The sequence below is a fragment of the Rhinatrema bivittatum genome, chromosome 9 (genome assembly GCF_901001135.1).
Source record: "Rhinatrema bivittatum chromosome 9, aRhiBiv1.1, whole genome shotgun sequence".
NCBI classification, from domain to species: Eukaryota; Metazoa; Chordata; class Amphibia; order Gymnophiona; family Rhinatrematidae; genus Rhinatrema; species Rhinatrema bivittatum.
In genome coordinates, this window is record NC_042623.1 from 89,197,490 (window position 1) to 89,216,687 (window position 19,198).

Below are 19,198 nucleotides of genomic sequence, written 5' to 3' on the forward strand. Positions count from 1 at the left end.
TTGGTCTTACCTTCAACCTTTTTTTTTTTTTTTATAATATCTTTATTAATTTTCATATAGTCAAACATAATCATGCATGTATATGGGCAAGCAGAATCTGCTCCTATATTTTATATCCTCTGTGTATAATGATATGCGCAGGTTATAAAATATGCACAAATGAACCCAGCAACCTGCATGTATATGTAAAAAATATGCAAATACATATTGCACTTATCTGGACAAGTTCCGACTTATCTGGCTAAGTAGCATCCACTACCACTTTCTTGAATTCCCTTCTATCCAACAAGGAAACATTGAGCCTCCAAGGCCTAAAAGACCTTGGAAGCAAGTGAGATGCAAAAGATATAGATACAGCATGGTAGTCAAATTGTACAGGACAAAATGTCTATGTCAGTTACCTGAGCAGCCAAAGCAGGATCACACACAAAAAAATCAAACTGTATGATTCATGCCTGTGAGTAAAAAAGTATAATTGCTACATGACATCCTTGAGCTGACATCCTTGAGCTGAAAAAAATTATGTAGTTCTGTAAAGCCCTCTACAGAGTCTAAATATAATTTCCCTACATACGACCTTCCAGTCTCCCCCAATGCAGAGTCTAGTAGTATCAAGCCTCAGTAAAAGTTCCTGAAGGCCTTTAAAAAACTCAGAGTGTCCCTGATTAGGCCCATAGATATTAACTAAAATCAGGGTCTGGCCAAACAGACTCCCTTCCAAAATTTACATACCAACCCTCAGGATCATAATAGGATTGCTGCACCTGTAAGGGGAGATTTTAATGTATAAGAATACATACTGCTCTGCTCCTGAACAAATAGAATGCTGCATAAATGTGACCGACCCATGACCTGCATAATTTCTAATGCTCACCAACATATTTCTTGTAAAACGTCTATATTAGCCTTACGGTTCTTAAAAAATTGTGAAATTCTAGATCTCTTCACAGGGCAAGAACACATAAGAAATTGCCATATCGGTTCAGACTATGGGTCCATCAAGCCCAATATCCTGTTTTCAATAGAGGTCAATCCAGGTCACAAGTACTGGGCAAGAACCCAATAGTAAATACTAAAGATCCCATGTTGCTAATCATCAGTATTATTACGGACTTCTCCTCCAAGACTTCTTTATGGACTCCTCCTCCAGGAACTTGTCAAAACCTTTTTTAAACCCATCTATACTAACTGCCTTAACCACATCTTCTAACAATGAATTCCAGAACTTTATGCATGTTGAGAGAAAAAGAATGTTCAGCTATTCGTTTTAAATGCACCACTTGTTAACTTCATGGAGTGTCCCCTGGTCTTTGTATTTTCTGAAAGAGTAAATAACCAATTCACATTTACTCATTCTATTCCTTCCATGGTTTTATAGACCTCTATTATATCCTCCCTCATCCTTTGCTTCTCCAAACTGAGCACCCCTAACCTCTTTAGTCTTTCTTCATAGGGGAGCCATTCCATCATCTTTAGCATTTTGGTCACCCTACTCTGTACCTTTTCCAGTGCAACTATATCTTTATTGTGGTGACTAGAATTACACACAGTACTCTAGATGTGGTCTGACTATGGAGCAATACAGAGGCATTATGACATCCTCTGTTTTATTCTCCATTCCTTTCCTAATAATTCCTAATATTCTGCTTGCTTTTCTGACTGCCGCCACACATTGGGCCAATGATTTTTAAATATTGCCCACTATGATGCCCAGAACGTTTTCCTGAGTGGTAACTCCTAATATGGAACCTAACATCATTTAACTAGAGCATGGGCTATTTTTCCATATATGCACCACCTTGCACTTGTCCAAATTATATTTCATCTATCATATGTACACCCAATCTTCCAGTCTCGCAAGGTCCTCCTGCAATTTATCACAATCTGCTTGTGATTTATCTACTCAGAATAATTTTTTTGTCATCTGCAAATTTGATCACCTGGTTAAAAGATACAAAATAGAGAGTAGGGTTAAATGGTCTATTTTCTGAATGGAAAAAAATGAATATGGGAGTGCCCCAGGCATCTGTACTAGAATTGCTGCTTGAAAACATATTTATAAATGAATTAGAGATAGGTCCAGCAGAAACATTAGGCAGGGTAGGCAGTGGCCTAGGTGCCAGAGGGGGGTTTCCATTTTTTGGGTATGTATTTCTTTGAGGAGCTGGGATCATTTGTTGTGTGTGATTAGAGAGAAAGAGAGAGAGAGAGAAAGATAATGTGATGAAATCACTGCCTAGGGTGGCTGGACACACTTCCATTGGCACTGCCCCGAGATGGAAACAACAAGCGAGGTGATCACATTTGCTGATGATATAAAATTATTCAAAGTTGTTAAATCACAAGAAGATTGCGAGAAATTGCAAGAGGATCTTGCATGACTGGGTAATTGGGCATCCAAATGGCAGATAATATGTAATGTGGATAAGTGCAAAGTAATGCATAAAGGAAAGAGCAACTCAAATTATACCTACATAATGCAAGGTTCCACATTGGAAGTCACCAGCCCAGGAAAAGGATCTAGGCATCATCATGGATAATATGCTGAAATCCTCTGCCCAGTGTGCGGCAGCAGCTAAGAAAGCAAATAGAATACTAGGAATTATTAGGAAAGGAATAGAGAATAAAACAGAATATCATAATGCCTCTGAATTGCTCCATGGTGCAAATGCACCTTGAGTATTGTTTGCAGTTCTGGTCACCACATTTCAAAAAAGATATAGTAGAATTAGAAAAGGTACAGAACAGGGTAACCTAAATGATAAAAGGGATGGAATGAGTCCCCTATAAGAAAAGGCTAAAGAGTTTAGGACTTTTCAATTGGGGGAAGAGATGGCTGAGAGGAGATATGAAAGAGGTGTATAAAATAATGAATGGAGAGGAGCGGGTAAACGTGAATTGGTTGTTTACTCTTTCAAAAAATATAAAATTTTATTTAGCATAGGGGACATTCAATGAAGTTATTAGGTAATACATTTAAGACAAATAGGAGGACATTTTTTACTTAATGCATAACTCTGGAATTAGTTTCCAGAGCATGTGGTGAAAGCTGTTAGTGTAGCTGGATTTAAAAAAGGTTTGGACAAGTTCCTGGAAAAAAAGTGGAATAAATCATTATTAAATTGGACTTGGGGAAATCCATTACATATCCCTGGGATAAGCAGCATGGAATCTATCAACCTTTTGGGATCCTGCCAGGTACTTGTGACCCAGATTGGCCACTGTTGGAGACAGGATACTAGCTTGATGGACCTTTGGTCTGACCCAGTATGGCAAATCGTATGTTCTTAAGTTCTTATTTCTTAAAGAGTTTTAGTGGTATTTAGTGGTGACAATAAGGCCAGCCATTCCTCCTTTGAGCCAGAGTCCTCATCTTGATTCACCTCCACCAAAGATGATTTATTCAGGCACTGCGATTTGGTAGATTTTTCAGCAGGAATCGATAACTTGGACATATTCTTAATTGAAAAAAGTTCAGATCTCGACATGGGCAGGATTTGGACAGATTAAAAATGCTGGGCCAGAGGACCTACATCAACCTGTGTCTTCGCTCTAGGCAACCATCACATGACCCTTGATTATGTCAAATTTGATTACCTTATGATCACTATTGCTTAGCAGCCCCACCTCATCTCTAAAATGTCTATAATATTGATATCTTTATACAATAGCATACATTCTATTAACAACAAACACCAAAAATCTTACTCAAAGAAAACTGAATGTGTAGAAATGAAAAATGAATTCAAAATTTTAAATGACCACTATAACCACGCTAAAAGACTGCATTAATGAACTCGGTGCCATGTGAGGTATAATTATAGGTCATTAAAGGTAAGAAATATCTTTAAATGTAATCTCTTGCAATTAAATGTAGATGATACTACAAAAGTATATTTTTCCGAGCTTTTTAGTATGATGTCCCCAGATGACATCAGTTAAACTGGATTTTTCATCACCTCCAGATGACATCATGAAACTGGATAGTCCTTAATGCAGGGCTTTTTTCGTCAGCTGAATTGTTTACCAACAAAGCACTGTTTCAGATAAGTGTCTCAAGTATTCAATTAAGGCTGCTAGTAAGGAGAAGATTTTGGGGTCCCCTTATATCACTGTCTGTTGATACACTCTCTTGATGCAACTCTGCTTGTTTTTCATCTAACCACATCGACCTTTCCACAAAGATTCACAGGTTTCTACTTATTAAAACTGAGAGAAACTGAGGGAAAGGATCCAAAAGAGTTCAAACTATGAAGTTCAAGTTGTGGGAAATCTCCAACTTTTTTTTTAATAGAATAGTGGCATTTCACAATATATACTCTCACATGAAATCTACAATTTATTTTAAAACATACTCTTTAAGAAATCTAAGAAATTATTGTTTTTCCTCTCCAAAATGAAACACTAGCTTAAAACAGACTGCCACTAAATGTTAGGGTCCAGTCAGTGCTCTTCCCAGACCAGTTTTGGTATTTATGTCAACATGGGAGCTGTAATATAAATGAAAACCTGATGCTGATATGTAGCTCACGTCCCATTCTATTTATAGAAAACTAACAGTATTAAGAAAAGCTTCCACTTCATTTTTCTATAATCCTCTTTCCAATATCACACAGTCATTAACTCTATCACGGACACACACAATTTCTACCTGATTCGAAGCTGGTATGCCAGGGCAAGCAGAGTGGTTTTGCGTTCTTGCACACCATGTGCCTGCTGTAACATTACCTTGCAAAAATAAAATTTTCCTGTCAGAGACTGTTTGCACATGGAAATGCCCCTCCTCCCTCCACCAGTGCCACCACCAACCAACCAACCAAGCTAGTGAAGTCTAAAATCTTGCATAAGGGAAGCAGGCAGTGAAGCAGGAAATATCCTGCTATCCTAAAGTTGCCTCATGAAAAAAAAAAAAAAAGTATCTCTGGGATACATCTGGTGAAAAACCAAATGTAAAATATTACGAGATATCTAGTGTAACTCTCATACTCTGTGGAACTACAATGAAGCTGGTTATCCTTGCTAGCATCATAAGTCTTGTGATCCATTAGTACAACAAAAATAATCTTATTCAAAAATTGAAAAAAGTTATTATAAACCACTAGCTTGTTATAGTATGGATCACCATTTATAGAAATGTAATGAATTAGCTAATATTTCATCACTTAAGTCCAAAAAATTATAACCATATGTCTGGGTCACAAATGGAAACTGATTTTTATAAATAATTTTTATCATGCATATAAAATGATGCTTATAAAGCTTGAACTTGCATATATAAAGTCAATATATGTATTAATTGTCCAAGTACTTAGCTGGTTCAAATATCAACTCAAAGTCCAACATGAGGCCGTATTTTGCTGAACGCTGCATCAGGGAATATTTCACAAACAGCTGGTGGGACATGTAGGTCATCTCTTCCATGGAAAACACTTCTGAAGAACAAACGCAATGCACATTTTAAATATCCAAGCAACCAATGAACTTAAAAAATGTCATGATCATCTGACTCAACCTGACATTCAAGAGATTTACCATTTTTTTACATTTTAAAAAATTACTATAATAAAGTCTTTCCCATTTTTGGATTTACTTTGTTTATTTACATATGTTGTCCATTATGGATTTGAAAAACGTACATTGGAAGACTGTCTCGGAAGAACGTTTGGCAGCAACTATGAAACAAACAATGTCTTTATGGACAAAACTTGTGGTCACTAGTAAACGGATTATTTGGTCTGAATTATATACAGATACTCTAATGGAATATATAAAATAACAGATAATACCATGAGGTTTATGATTACAGAAGGAACTGAAGAAGTTTTCAAAAGATTTGGAGTTGTAGAGAAATGGGTGGCTATATTTAATAAGTACTCTCTCGACCTCATGCTTTTACTCATTGAACGGATTAAGAGTTTCACCCAGTCTCTGCAAGTCTCTGTTGAGGAAATTCAGACACAGGAACAAGCTGATACTTTCTTGGAAATTATGGAATTTCATTGAAATAATTTAAATTTACATTAGAAGAATTTAGACTTTCAGTTAAACAGTCATACATTGAGAAGTTTCAGCAAGATGAATCAGATTATAAGCAAGGACTGGAGGAAGAATAAAGCCAGAGACTCTCTTGGTAGTCTGAAAAGAGTGACAGTTGATCTTTCGTCAGATGATTCATCTAGTGGTGAAAAAGTTGACTGAGAATGGCAAATTGGCTTTTTTAGAGCAGCATTGAGGTTCGATCAGAGCACATTGATCATACAAACAGAAAGATGCCTATCAGTTGATTCCTGCAAAGTCATGGAACAAACCCATAACTTGTTCTCAAACTCAACTAAGAATGCAAAATTGTCTTTTTTAGAGAAACATCGAGGTTCGATCAGAGCATGTTTATCTTACAAACAGAGAGATACCTATCGGCTTATTCCTGCAGAGTCATGGAACAAACCCATAACTTGTTCTCAAACTTGGCGAGATCTGCTGTGATAAATTTAATAGGAGAGCCTTTTTCTGAAAATGCCTGTACAGCGGTAGAAAAAGAATTACCTTGTGTTCCTACAGTTATTCATGATCCATTCAAATGCCATACTTCATTATTCATATAGGCATCGTTCTGTTATGTTTGTTTTTTTGCTGATCCACCAGAGGCAGCAAGCGAACCTTCATCAATACAACCGAAATCTAAATGGATCACTCCAGAACCTATGGGCCCACATATTTGTACGTTTAGAGATGTGATACTGCAAGAATTAGATGCTACAGAATCTGAACATTCTTAAGATTCCATTTTGTAAATATCCGTTTCTGCTTTTCCAGTTACCCAGTCAAATTTCGTGTAAATATCCGCCTTGCCCTCCCAGCTTTCCAATCTGTATTTCGACATTTTGTCTCTGATCCTTGTAAAAAGTTATTACTCTGTTCAATTAGTAGTTTGTTGTTCCTTAATTCACAGTTACCGTTCCATGTAAAGGCAATGCCTAAAAGTTTTTAAGTTATCTGTAAACCGATACGATGTGCAAACGGGTTGTCGGTATATAAAAGATTATAAATAATAACTAAATAAAGATTCTATAGAATCTGAACATACTTGGTACATTTAACCTCAAAAAAATTGGCGTGTCAAGCTTTATGTCATCAAGCAACTGATTCGTCGGTTGTTGTCAAGCTCGCCAATAAAGGTGGAAGAATATTTATTTAAAAATGGATTGACAGGCGAAGAGAGAATTTGAAATGAAGTTGGACATAGAAGCAAAAACTCATAATAAAAACTTTTTTAAATATATCCAAAGCAAGAAACCTGTGAGGGAGTCGGTTGGACCATTAGATGACCGAGGGGGTTAAAGGGGCTCTTAGAGAAGATAAGGCCATTGCAGAAAAACTAAATGAATTCTTTGCTTCCATGTTTACTAATGAGGATGTTGGAGAGATACCACTTCCAGGGATGGTTTTCAGTGGTGATGAGTCAGACGAACTGAACAAAATCACTGTGAACCTGGAAGATGTTGTAGGCCAGATTGACAAACTAAAGAGTAGCAAATCACCTGGACGCATCCTAGGGTACTGAAGGAACTCAGAAATGAAATTTCTGATCTATTAGTTAAAATTTGTAACCTATCATTAAAATCATCCATTGTACCTGAAGACTGGAGGGTAGCCAATGTAACCCCAATATTTTTAAAAAGCTCCAGGGGCGATCCGGGTAACTATAGACCAGTGAGCCTATCGTCAGTACCAGGAAAATAGTGGAAACTATTCTCAAGATCAAAATCGTAGGAGAGCATATAGAAAGATATGATTTAATGGAACACAGTCAACATGGATTTACCCAAGGGAAGTCTTGCCTAACAAATCTGCTTCATTTTATTGAAGGGGTTAATAAACATGTGGAATAAAGGTGAACCGGTAGGATATAGGGGTAGATTTTAAAACCCCTGCGAGTGTGAATCCTCCCGGATTTACTCGCGCACCGGCGCGCCTATTTTGCATAGGCCGCCGGCGCGCGCAAAGCCCCGGGACGCACGTAAGTTGAATTCTTGGGTTGGTGGTTGAATTCTTTATTTATTTATTTATTAAAGGCTTTTATATACCGACTTTCTTGATACAAATCAAATCAACTCTGTTTACATCGAACTAAGCAGTAACTATAACCAACCAATCAACAAGAGACAATTTAAAAGGAGCATAAAGTTACATTATAACAAGGATGCCTTAACTGGGAGTAGGAAAAAAGAGAGGGAGAACGAAGATAAAGTACTATATACAATAGAGTATGGGAGGGAGGCAAGGATCACCATTTAAAATTTGATCACCATTTTAATCATTTGAATCATTTGATCACCATTTTAAAATTTGATCACCATTTAAAATTTGTGATGCATTTTGACAAAAATATTATTTCATATTTAGATATTAATATCACTAAAGATCATCATCAGTTAAACATCTATCATAAACCAACTGAGTGCAACAAACTTTCTGCAATATGAAAGCTGTCATTCAAGGAAATTGAAAGCTGCTTTATCCATTGGTCAGTTTTTGAGATTATGGCACATCTGTTTAGATCTGTTAAATTTTTTAAAATCTTTAAAATCTCTTGAATGATGTCAGCTTGAGTCACATGATCTTGACAGTTGCTTGGATATTTAAAATGTACATTGCATTTGTTCTTCAGAAGTGTTTTCCATGGAAAAGGTGAACTACATGTTCCACTAACTGTTGTGAAATATTCCCTGATGCAGCGTTCAGCAAAACATGGCCCCATGTCAGACTTTTAGTGGATCCTTATATCAGCTAAGTATTTGGACTGTTGATGCATATGTTTGCTTTATTCATGCAAGTTCAAGTTTTATAAGCATCGTTTTATATGCATAGTAAAAAAAAATGTTTTAAAAATTAGTTTCTATTTGTGACCCAGACCTATGATTATAATTTTTCAGACTTAAATGGTGAGCTATTAGCTAATTCACTAAGTTTCCGTATTTGATTATCCATATTATAGCAAGCTAGGGGTTTATAATAACTTTTTCAATTTTGGGTAAGATTTATTTTTGTTGTATTTTTGCCAAAGTCTTTCCCATTTTTTGGACTTTTCTTTGTTGAGATCCATTAGGCCATACATGTAACGTGATATGAAAGGTGTGTATTAGTCAGGGAACAGAGATGCACAGAAGGAGTGGCAAAAGGAGAAAGGACAGTCAAGCAGGTAAAACCTGTTCCCCAGATCTGTAACATAGAATCCTAAGAAAGCTCTGTTTAATAGTGAAAAAAGCTGCAAGCCACGCCATTATAACTAAAAGATAATCCATATGTTACTTTACCACTTCAATTTAAAAAAAAAAAGCAGAGCTGGAGAACTGAGTTATGAAGGCTAGCCACCATCAACCATAGTAACATAGAAATGACAACAGAAAAAGACCAAATTAACCCATCCAGTCTTCCAAATTGAGATTCTTCCACTTTGGTTAGATAAGGAAAAATCGGTTCTTACCTGCTAATTTTCTTTCCTTGTGTCCTATCAGACCAATCCAGATGAGTGGAATTTTCTCCCCTATCAGCAGATGGAGACAGAGAAGAAAAACTTTGCTGTACTCTTGGTACTTAAGACACTGTGCCACCTGCAGCCTCCAATAAATCTGTAACAAAGCTAAAAAAAACAACTCCCCCCAATTTCGAGCAGGGAATAAGAACCAGTAGTGAATCTTCCAAACCAGAACTGACAACCCCTTAATCGAGAAGATTTACACACCAGAAAGCACCACAAGAAATGATTCACTGACTGTATATACACACAGAAGAGCGGTCTTCAAACACAAAGGGCAGGACTCTGGATTGGTCTTGATAGACTCAAGGAAAGAAAATTAGCAGGTAAGAATCAATTTTACTTTCCTTATCATCCACCAGACCAGTCCTGATGAGTGGGATGTACCCAAGCCACCCCAAACTGGGCAGGAACCAAAAATACTCACTCTCAACACACTCTCTCCAATTGCCATGCTGTCCAGAGATATCCAGTCTGTAATGTCTGAAGAAAGTATGCAAAGACCAAGTTGCCACCTTACAAAATTTCCTGTGATAAAACCAATTGACAGTGGGTCCCAGAAGCTACTGGAGCCCTAGAAGATTAAGCTATAAGACCTACAGATCTCTAAACCTTGCAAATATATGCTGACACAATATACGTTCTTTAAACTCTCTAGCAATAGAGGCCACTGAATAATACCAAAAAACTGACCCGATCTCCAAAAACCATTTGTGACTTTCAAACATCTCAAAAGAGTCATATGTACATCTAAAATATGAAGCTCCTGATACTGCTCGGAAACACCAGACCATGACCTCCTAAATACAAGCAACTCTACTGACTGAGTGACATGAAAAACAGATATTTCCTTTGGCAAAGATGATGAAACTGTATAAATAGATAATCCATTCTCTGAAAATTGAAGGAAAGGATCTTTATACAACAATGCCTGCAACTCATAAATACGTCTCGCCAAACAAATAGCTACTAAATGCACTGCTTTTAGAGTATGTCTCTCAAGACGCCCTCCTAACTGGTTTAAAAAGGAGCTTGCCACAAGGCTTACAAGGACCAAATTGAGATTCCAGGTGGGACCAGATGCTGACGTGGAGGTTGCAATGCTACACCTCTTTTACCACATCCATATGTGAAGCTAGAGGAGAACCATGTACCTTCCCTCTGTAACATGCCAATGGTAGTTATTTGTACTTTAAGAGAGTGCAAGGCTAAGCCCTTTTGAAAACCAGCCTGCGAAAAGAAAAAGAATCACTGGAATTAAATCCCTAAATTGGAGAGAAGCCAGATTCCTGACACCAGGACTCAAAAACTTTCCAGATGTGTACATACACCAAGCAAGTTGACATCTTTCCGGCTAGTAGCAAGGTTGTAATAACTTCTGCCACAAATCCTTTATCTCTCGATTTCCTCCTCTCAAGAGCCATGCCTCAAGACAAAGGCGATTGCTTCTGATCCAAGAAAATTGGCCCCTGACAAAGAAGACCGGGAACAATACCAAGCCTCATAGGGCTGTCTACCTTGAAATTTATCAGATCTGCAAACCATGGATGCCTGGGCCACTCCAGAGTCACCAGAATCACTCATCCTTGATGTCTCTCTATTTGCCTTACTATTCTGTCTGTTAGAGGCCAAAGGGGAAAAAACATGAAACAGAATCTCCTGAGGTCATGGTTGAGACAGGGCATCCAGGCCTTCTGACCCTGATTCCCTTCTTCAACTGAAGAACCTCATCACCTTGGTGTTCAGCAGATGGCACAGCAACCATTCCCCAGGATCTAACCTTTACCTGCTCATAATTTGCCTACAAATTCTCCACCACAATGTTGTGAGTTGCCAATACCTTTAATGCTGTTCTGCAACATTCCCATTTTCAAGGACACTGCTGGGCTCTTGGTCCCTCCTTGCCTGTTGATATTTGCTACTCCTGTTGCATTATCCGACAGGTCTCTCACCACTTTGTCTCTGACCAGATGTTGAAAAACAATAAGGCTTTCCTGATTGCCCTTGTCTCTAACTAATTGATTTACAAGCAGTTTCTGACACCGTCAACTAACCCTGTGCCATCTGCTCTTGGCAAATGGTTCCCCAGCCACTTAGACTGGAATCCATATTCACTCTTACCTGATCTGAATTTCCAACTCCTCTCCTTTGGACAAAATTGTTCTGCGAAAGCCACCACGAATGACTTAACCTGGCCTCCTCCACAGGAGTAAACTAATCTCAAAATTCTGAGACTGAGGACTCCACTGCGAGTGACGAGATTGCTGCATAAGCCACATATAAGCAGATGCCCAAGGAACCAGGTCTAACATAGATGCCATGGATCCCCATACCTGAAGAAAATCCCAGCCACTGGGAATTTTCATACACAAAAACTGACAGACCTGACTTTGAAGTTTCAATCTCTTTTCCACTTTGCCTACACTCGTGTCAAAATGAGTAACTAGCTTTCTCACAGAACAAGCAGGATGGTAGTCCTCACATATGGGTGACATCACAGGATGGAGCCCAATCACGGAAAACTTCTGTCAAAGTTTCCAGAACTTTGACTGGCCCCTACTGGGCATGCCCAGCATGGAACTAACCCTGCAATCAGCAGGGGTCCCCCTTCAGTCTTCTTTTTTCCACACAGCAGTAGCCTCGCGGTTAAGGAGCTCTGATGATTTCTCACCAGACACCAATGATTTGCCTTCACCACCTTCACCCACTGAAAGTAGAAAGTGTTCTCCTCCAGAGGACCTTTCCTTTATAAATTTTGTGAAGGAAATGTCTGAATTGGTTCACTTCCAATTACAGACTGAACAGGATGATAGGCATCAGATGATGGAGTAGCTCCAACTCATGGATGCTCCCAAGGTAATAACCTCAATCCCTATCCATCAGGTTCTTCTGGATCTCCTGAAGAAGAACTGGGAACATCCTGGCTCCATTGCTCCAGTCCACAGAAAAGCTGACACTACCTATTTGGTGCAGTCAGCTCCGGGCTTTCAGAAACCACAATTGGATCACCAATCTGTAGTGGTAGAATCTGCACAGAAGAGAGCAAGGAGATCAAAGCCTCACACTTCTTTTCCCCCTGACAAGGAACAGAAGTTTCTAGATGCCATTGGTCGCCGAGTCTTCCAAGGATCAATGCTCAGCTCCCGAATTGCAGCTTAACAGCTCTATATGACCCAATATAATAGGGTCATTTTTAAGCAGATACAAGACTTGACGGACTCCCTGCCTCAGCAATTTCAAGATCAGCTCCAAACCCTAGTAAACAAGGGTTTTGAGGCAGGCAAGCATGAGATCAGATTATCTTATGATATCTTTGATACTGCTTCTAGGGTATCTGCAGCTGCTATTTTGGCAAGAAGGTGGGCCTGGTTCAAGTCTTTTGACCTTCGCCCTGAGGTACAAGACAGGTTATCCAACCTGCCTTGTGTAGGAGATAATCTGTTTGGCGAACAGATTCAACGGACGGTGGCGGAACTTAAGGACCATCATGAGACCCTAAGACAACTCTCTCTGATGCCTTCTGACTATTCTTCTAAACAGCCCTTCAGAAAGTACTCTAAAAAGTCATTCTTCCGCCCGAAGAAGTCCTACCTGCCACCAACCAGATCCTGTGCCACGAGACCTTTTCAAACACGTAAACAAAAACCACAAGCAGCTCCTCAACCAGGGCCTGCTTCAGGTGGAATCTGGCTGCTGCTCTCTAGGTGGAAGTCAATAGAACCCATACCCTACTCTCAGCATGGCCTAGGATTCTATTCCCGGTACTTTCTAATCCCCAAAAAATCTGGAGGCGTTCGTCCTATTCTGAACCTACAGGCCCTCAACAAGTACCTCCAGCGAGAGAAGTTCAAGATTGTAACCTTAGGCTCGCTTCTTCCTCTTCTACAAAGAGGAGACTGGCTCTGCTCTCTGGACCTCCAGGATGCATACACTCTTATTGCGATAACTCCATCTCATCGCAAATACCTGAGGTTTCTAGTAGGCCCCAAGCACTATCAATACCGAGTGCTTCCATTCGGCCTAGCATCTGCGCCATGAGTCTTCACAAAATGCCTCGTAGTAGTTGCAGCCTTCCTCAGGACCCAAGGTGTTCACGTCTACTCCTATCTAGACGACTGGTTAATCAGGGCTCCCACTCAGCAAGCTGCTCTGTCGTCCCTCAATCTAACCTTACACACTCTAATTTCATTAGGATTTCTTGTCAACTACAACAAATCCTACTTAGTCCCATCTCAAACCTTGTCGTTCATTGGGGCAGACTTGGACACCTTGCAGGCAAAGGCTTTTCTGCCTCAAAAGCGAGCTGTCACTCTCGTCTCTCTTGCACACTAGCTGCAGTCTCAGCACTCAGCGACTGCACACCACTATCTCATCCTCCTGGGACACATGGCATCCTCAGTTCAGGTCACATCAATGGCCCGTTTGGCCATGAGAGTCATGCAGTGGACTCTAAGGTCTCAATGGACTCAAACAATTCAGCCCCTGTCGACCATTGTCCACGTAACCAACTCACTCTGTCACTCTCTAGCTTGGTGGAAAAATCAGATCAATCTCCGCCAAGGCTTGCCCTTCCAGGCTCCAGACTCTCAAATAACCCTCACCACCGATGCTTCCAACCTCGGATAGGGAGCCCATGTGGCCGATCTGCAGACACAAGCCTCTTGGTCTCCAGAGGAAGCCAAACACCAAATAAATTTCCTGGAGCTTCAAGCAATCAGATATGCTCTCAGGGCATTTCAGGATTGCCTCTCAAATCAAGTTATCCTGATTCAGACGGACAACCAGGTGGCCATGTGGTACATCAACAAACAGGGAGGCACGGGCTCCTTCCTTCTGTGTCAGGAAGCTGCACAGATTTGGGAGGAAGCTTTCTCCCATTTGATGTACCTCAGGGCCACCTACTTGCTGGGATGGATAATGTGTTGGCAGACAAGCTGAGTCGCATCTTTCAACCGCCCGAGTGGCCTCTCAACCCCTCGGTGGCAAACTCCATCTTCCAACAATGGGGATTTCCTCAGGTAGACCTCTTTGCGTCTCCTCAAAACCAAAAAGTAGAGAACTTCTGCTCTCTCATTCACAGCAAACACTCTCAGCCCCAAAGATGCATTCTCCCCTCTCGTGGGCAACCCGTCTACTCTATGCATTCCCTCCACTTCCTCTTCTCTCGAAGACTCTCGTGAAGTTACGTCAGGACAAGGGAACCATGATCCTGATAGCACCTCACTGGCCACACCAAGTGTGGTTTCCAATACTGCAGGATCTTTCCATTCGCAGGAGCATTCCCTTGGGAAAGGACCCGCTTCTGATCACTCAAAACGACGGGTGCCTCCGTCATCCCATTCTTCAAGCCTTGTCCCTGACAGCATGGATGTTGAAAGGTTAATCCTTCAGCCACTTAACCTTTCTGAACAAATTTCCCATGTCTTGATTGCTTCACGGAACCCTTCCACGAGGAAAGCTTACTCTTACAAATGGAAAAGGTTCACGTCATGGTGCTCTTCTCAGTCCCTTGACCCCTTTTCCTGTCCAATCACGAAGTTTTTGGACTAGCTCTGGCATTTATCAGAGTCAGGTCTAAAAACTTCTTCCATCAGAATGCATGTCAGTGCGGTAGCCGCCTTCCATAAAGGTATCGGGGATGTTCCTATATCAGTACAACCCCTCGTAACACGTTTTCTGAAAGGCTTGCTTCACCTCAAGCCTCCACTGCGTCCTCCGGCCCCTTTTTGGGACCTGAACCTGGTTTTGGGTCGGCTCATGAAATCACCATTCGAGCCTCTTCACTCCTGTGATCTTCGCTATCTCACATGGAAAGTGATTTCCCTTCTGGCAATCACTTCAGCTCACAAAATTAGTGAATTACAGGCCCTAGTTACCTATCCGCCTTACACTAAACTTCTGCAGGACCGGGCGGTACTCCGCACTCACCCTAAGTTCTTGCCTAAGGTAATATGAGAGTTTCACATTAATCAATCCATTATACTATCTACCTTCTTTCCCAGGCCCCATTCCAATCCAAGAGAACAGGCTCTGCGTACCCTTGACTGTAAACGGACTCTAGCATTCTACCTAGTCCGTACAGCTGCCCACAGGGAAAGCACTCAATTGTTTGTCTCTTTCCACCCTAACAGGTTAGGGAAGCCTGTGGGTAAGCAGACTCTCTCCTCCTGGTTGGCGGACTGCATATCCTTTTGCTATCAGCAAGTGGGCATTCCATTTCAAGACTGTGTCAAAGCACACTCTGTGAAGGCCATGGCAACTTCAGTAGCACACCTACAATCGGTGCCGCTTCCTGACATTTGCAGGGCTGCCACCTGGAGATCTCTCCACACCTTTGCAGCCCACTATTGCTTGGACAAAGCCAGAAGACAAGATTCCATCTTCAGCCAGTCTGTCCTTCATAACCTATTTACAACATGACGTACCAACACCCTTCCGCCTGCCCGTTAGGGTTCAGGATGCCCTCGGCCAAATTTCATCCCAGTCCTAGTGCCTTGCACGCCTGGGTACATTTGGTGCATTTCTTGGACATCCTCAGCTCAGTACTCACCCATATGTGAGGACTACCATCCTGCTTGTCCTGTGAGAAAGCAAATGTAACAGGTGTTCTAACAGGACAGCAGGATATTAGTCCTCACGAAACCCGCCCGCCGCCCTGTGGTGTTGGGTTCGTTACGTTTTCTTATTTTACTTTTCGGCACTGACTGTAGCTTTTAAACAAGACTGAAGGGGGACCCCCTGCTGGCTGCAGGGTTAGTGCTATGCTGGGCATGTCCAGTAGGGACCAGTCAAAGTTCTGGAAACTTTGACAGAAGTTTTCCGTGTTTGGGCTCCATTCTGTGATGTCACCCATATGTGAGGACTAACATCCTGCTGTCCTGTGAGAACACCTGTTACAGGTAAGCAACATTTGCTATACCAAGTTCTGTGAGAGCCAGCTTGCTCTTTGTAAACTTGACCGCCAAACCTAAAGGCTAAAAAATGAAAATGACTCTGTGGACTGAATGATGACCCTCTTCTGTTGACCTTGCTCAAATCAGCCAATCATTTAAATAAGGATGCACCAGGATTCCTCGTCTGCGTAGTCACAGCCATCACCTCGGAAAATGTGCAAGAAGCCATTGCCAGCCAAAGAGAAATGTCTGAAACTGCTCTCCTAATCCAGAGGAATCTCTGATGATCTTTCCAAATAAGAATGTGCAGAAAAGCCTCTGTCAGACCCAAAGAGGCCAGGAATTCTCTCTTTCTGACCACTACAATTATAGACCGGAGAGTTTCCATATGAAAGGATGCAGGATGCAGTCACTTTTTTCAGATCCAAAATGAGCCAAAAAGTCACCACAACCATAAATGGAGTACTGCCCCAACCTTTCCCTTCCTTCAGAACTGGTACAACTGCATCCATAAGGAGAAACCAATCCAACAAGGAATGCATGGCCGTGGGAAAACCCATGAAGGCCTTGCTTACTGGACATTAAAAATCTATGGTGTAGCTGTCTCTTATAACTGAAAGGAACCATTGATCCATCATTTTCCTGGTCTACTCTATGAAAAAATGGACCAAACATGGCCCCAAACACTCTTATATGCACTACATAAGAGTGGACAGAATGAATGTCACTGAGAACTCTTAAGTCCTCCCAAACTAGGACCTATACCTTCTTGAGTATTCCTTTGCACCCCCCCCATCCAAAAAAAATCTGAGACTTGGCCGAATACCAGTGCTCAGAGCCATAGCCAGGCCATTTAGCACCTATGGCCAACTGATAAGGTGCGCCCTCGCCCTGAACCCAGCATACAACACCACGAGCTGGGAGACTTTGCTACATGAAGGGAGTTTTTATTTTTATTTTGGCCCAGCAGCATCCTCCTGCTCCTTTGGGCTTCCAGTCAATCGGGACCAGTACAGATATCCTGGCACCAGGAGCCTTTATTCAAAACTACCAGGGATCTTTTTTCCCCTATATTTTACATTCTCCTCCCCTCAAGCACCAGGGCTCTAGTCAAATCCTCTCATGGGTCCCCAAATCCATTAACTAAGTTTCATCCCTATCCCGGTCATGCCCTCCTCACATACAATTAAAAATTATGCATTTATAATACCAGATTTTACATGAAAAAGTACGTTCTCAGGTAAAAATGTCACAACAACATGCATATTATATTTACATGCATTGCTGTGGTGCCAACCACAAAATCCTGCAAAAAAAAGCACTCGGAACTCATATAGTATTAGGCCTATGGTTGATTGTAAGCAAGCGGAGAAATGTTCCACACTCAGTAAGTAATCAAAGAGTCAAGGAGAGTGTAGAGCAGGTAGTAGTCCTTACACAATTCAGGAATATTTCAATACTTTATTCCAATGACAACTCCTTTGTTTAAGTACAGCCAAAGTAGAATATTTAAAATTGTTCTCCGATATAGACCCCGTGTTTTGCCCCAAAGGCTGTGTCAGGAGGGACAAGACAGGTTTTCAAATGCTAAAAATGAAACAGAACCCATTATTAGATAAGGACCAAAAATATATCTGGGCATATTGTATAAGTCAAGATATTTACATACCTTATCGATTATATACCTGTATCGCTCCATGGTGAGACAGCACCTTGAATACTGTGTGCAATTCTGGTTGCCGCATCTCAAAAAAGATATAGCTGCGATGGAAAAGGTACAGAGAAGGGCAACCAAAATGATAAAGGGGATGGAACAGCTCCCCTATGAGGTAAGGCTAAAGAGGTTAGGGCTGTTCAGCTTGGAGAAGAAGCGGCTGAAGGGGAATATGATAGAGGTCTTTAAAATCATGAGAGGCCTTGAACGAGTAGATGTAAATCGGTTATTTACACTTTCGGATAATAGAAGGACTAGGGGGCACTCCATGAAGTTAGCAAGTAGCACATTTAAGACTAATTGAAGAAATTCTTTTTCACTCAACACACAATTAAACTCTGGAATTTGTTGCCAGAAGATGTGGTTAGTGCAGTTAGTATAGCTGGGTTTAAAAAAGGTTTGGATAAGTTCTTGGAGGAGAAGTCCATTAACTGCTATCAATCAAGTTGACTTAGGGAATGGCCTCTGCTATTACTGGCATCAGTAGCATGGGATCTTCTTGGTGTTTGGATACTTGCAGGTTCTTGTGGCCTGGTTTGGCTTCTGTTGGAAACAGGATGCTGGGCTTGATGGACCCTAGGTCTGACCCAGCATGGCAATTTCTTATGCTCTTATGTTCTAACAGACTTTGTATACAGGGAGTGCAACGCACAAACCTGACTTTTGTTCATTTAAAGATGCCAAGTAAAGGCACCCAAAAGCAAACCAATCAGGTGAATCCAACAGATACACCGGGCAGCCAATCAGAGGAGAGAGTAAAGAGTCTCAGAGAATACTGCCTTAGATGGAGGCAAGCTGTGTAAATGAGATGTGCTGTGTAAATCAGATGTACAAAAACCTTTACAGAGCAGGAGACAAAACGTCACATAATTGAAATGCACCAACACATGTAACTTAAATGCATAAAAAAAATTGTCACTGTCCATGTAACCATAAAGTAATATATATAAAAAATAATTATTTGTTGTATATACAAATGTGTCATATATGAAGCATCTTGTATCAGATATTTAATTCTAAAAAGCATGTCCTATTTATGTAAGTAATACCAGTAAT

At 40.8% G+C, this 19,198-nt stretch overlaps 1 protein-coding gene across 5 annotated transcripts in view; it reads right to left on the minus strand.

Annotated features, from left to right (window-relative positions):
* ST7 (suppression of tumorigenicity 7) overlaps positions 1-19,198 on the minus strand; it is a 342,169-nt gene that overhangs the window by 274,486 nt on the left and 48,485 nt on the right. The window contains exon 1 of one of the 5 annotated variants that reach the window (XM_029614962.1): positions 4,652-5,201. The exons of the other annotated variants lie outside the window; for them this stretch is intronic. Coding sequence (XP_029470822.1) covers positions 4,652-4,709 — 58 coding nt within the window. The 5' untranslated portion in view covers positions 4,710-5,201. Of the gene's footprint in view, positions 1-4,651; positions 5,202-19,198 lie in introns of those variants that run through there. 5 annotated transcript variants of the gene reach the window in all.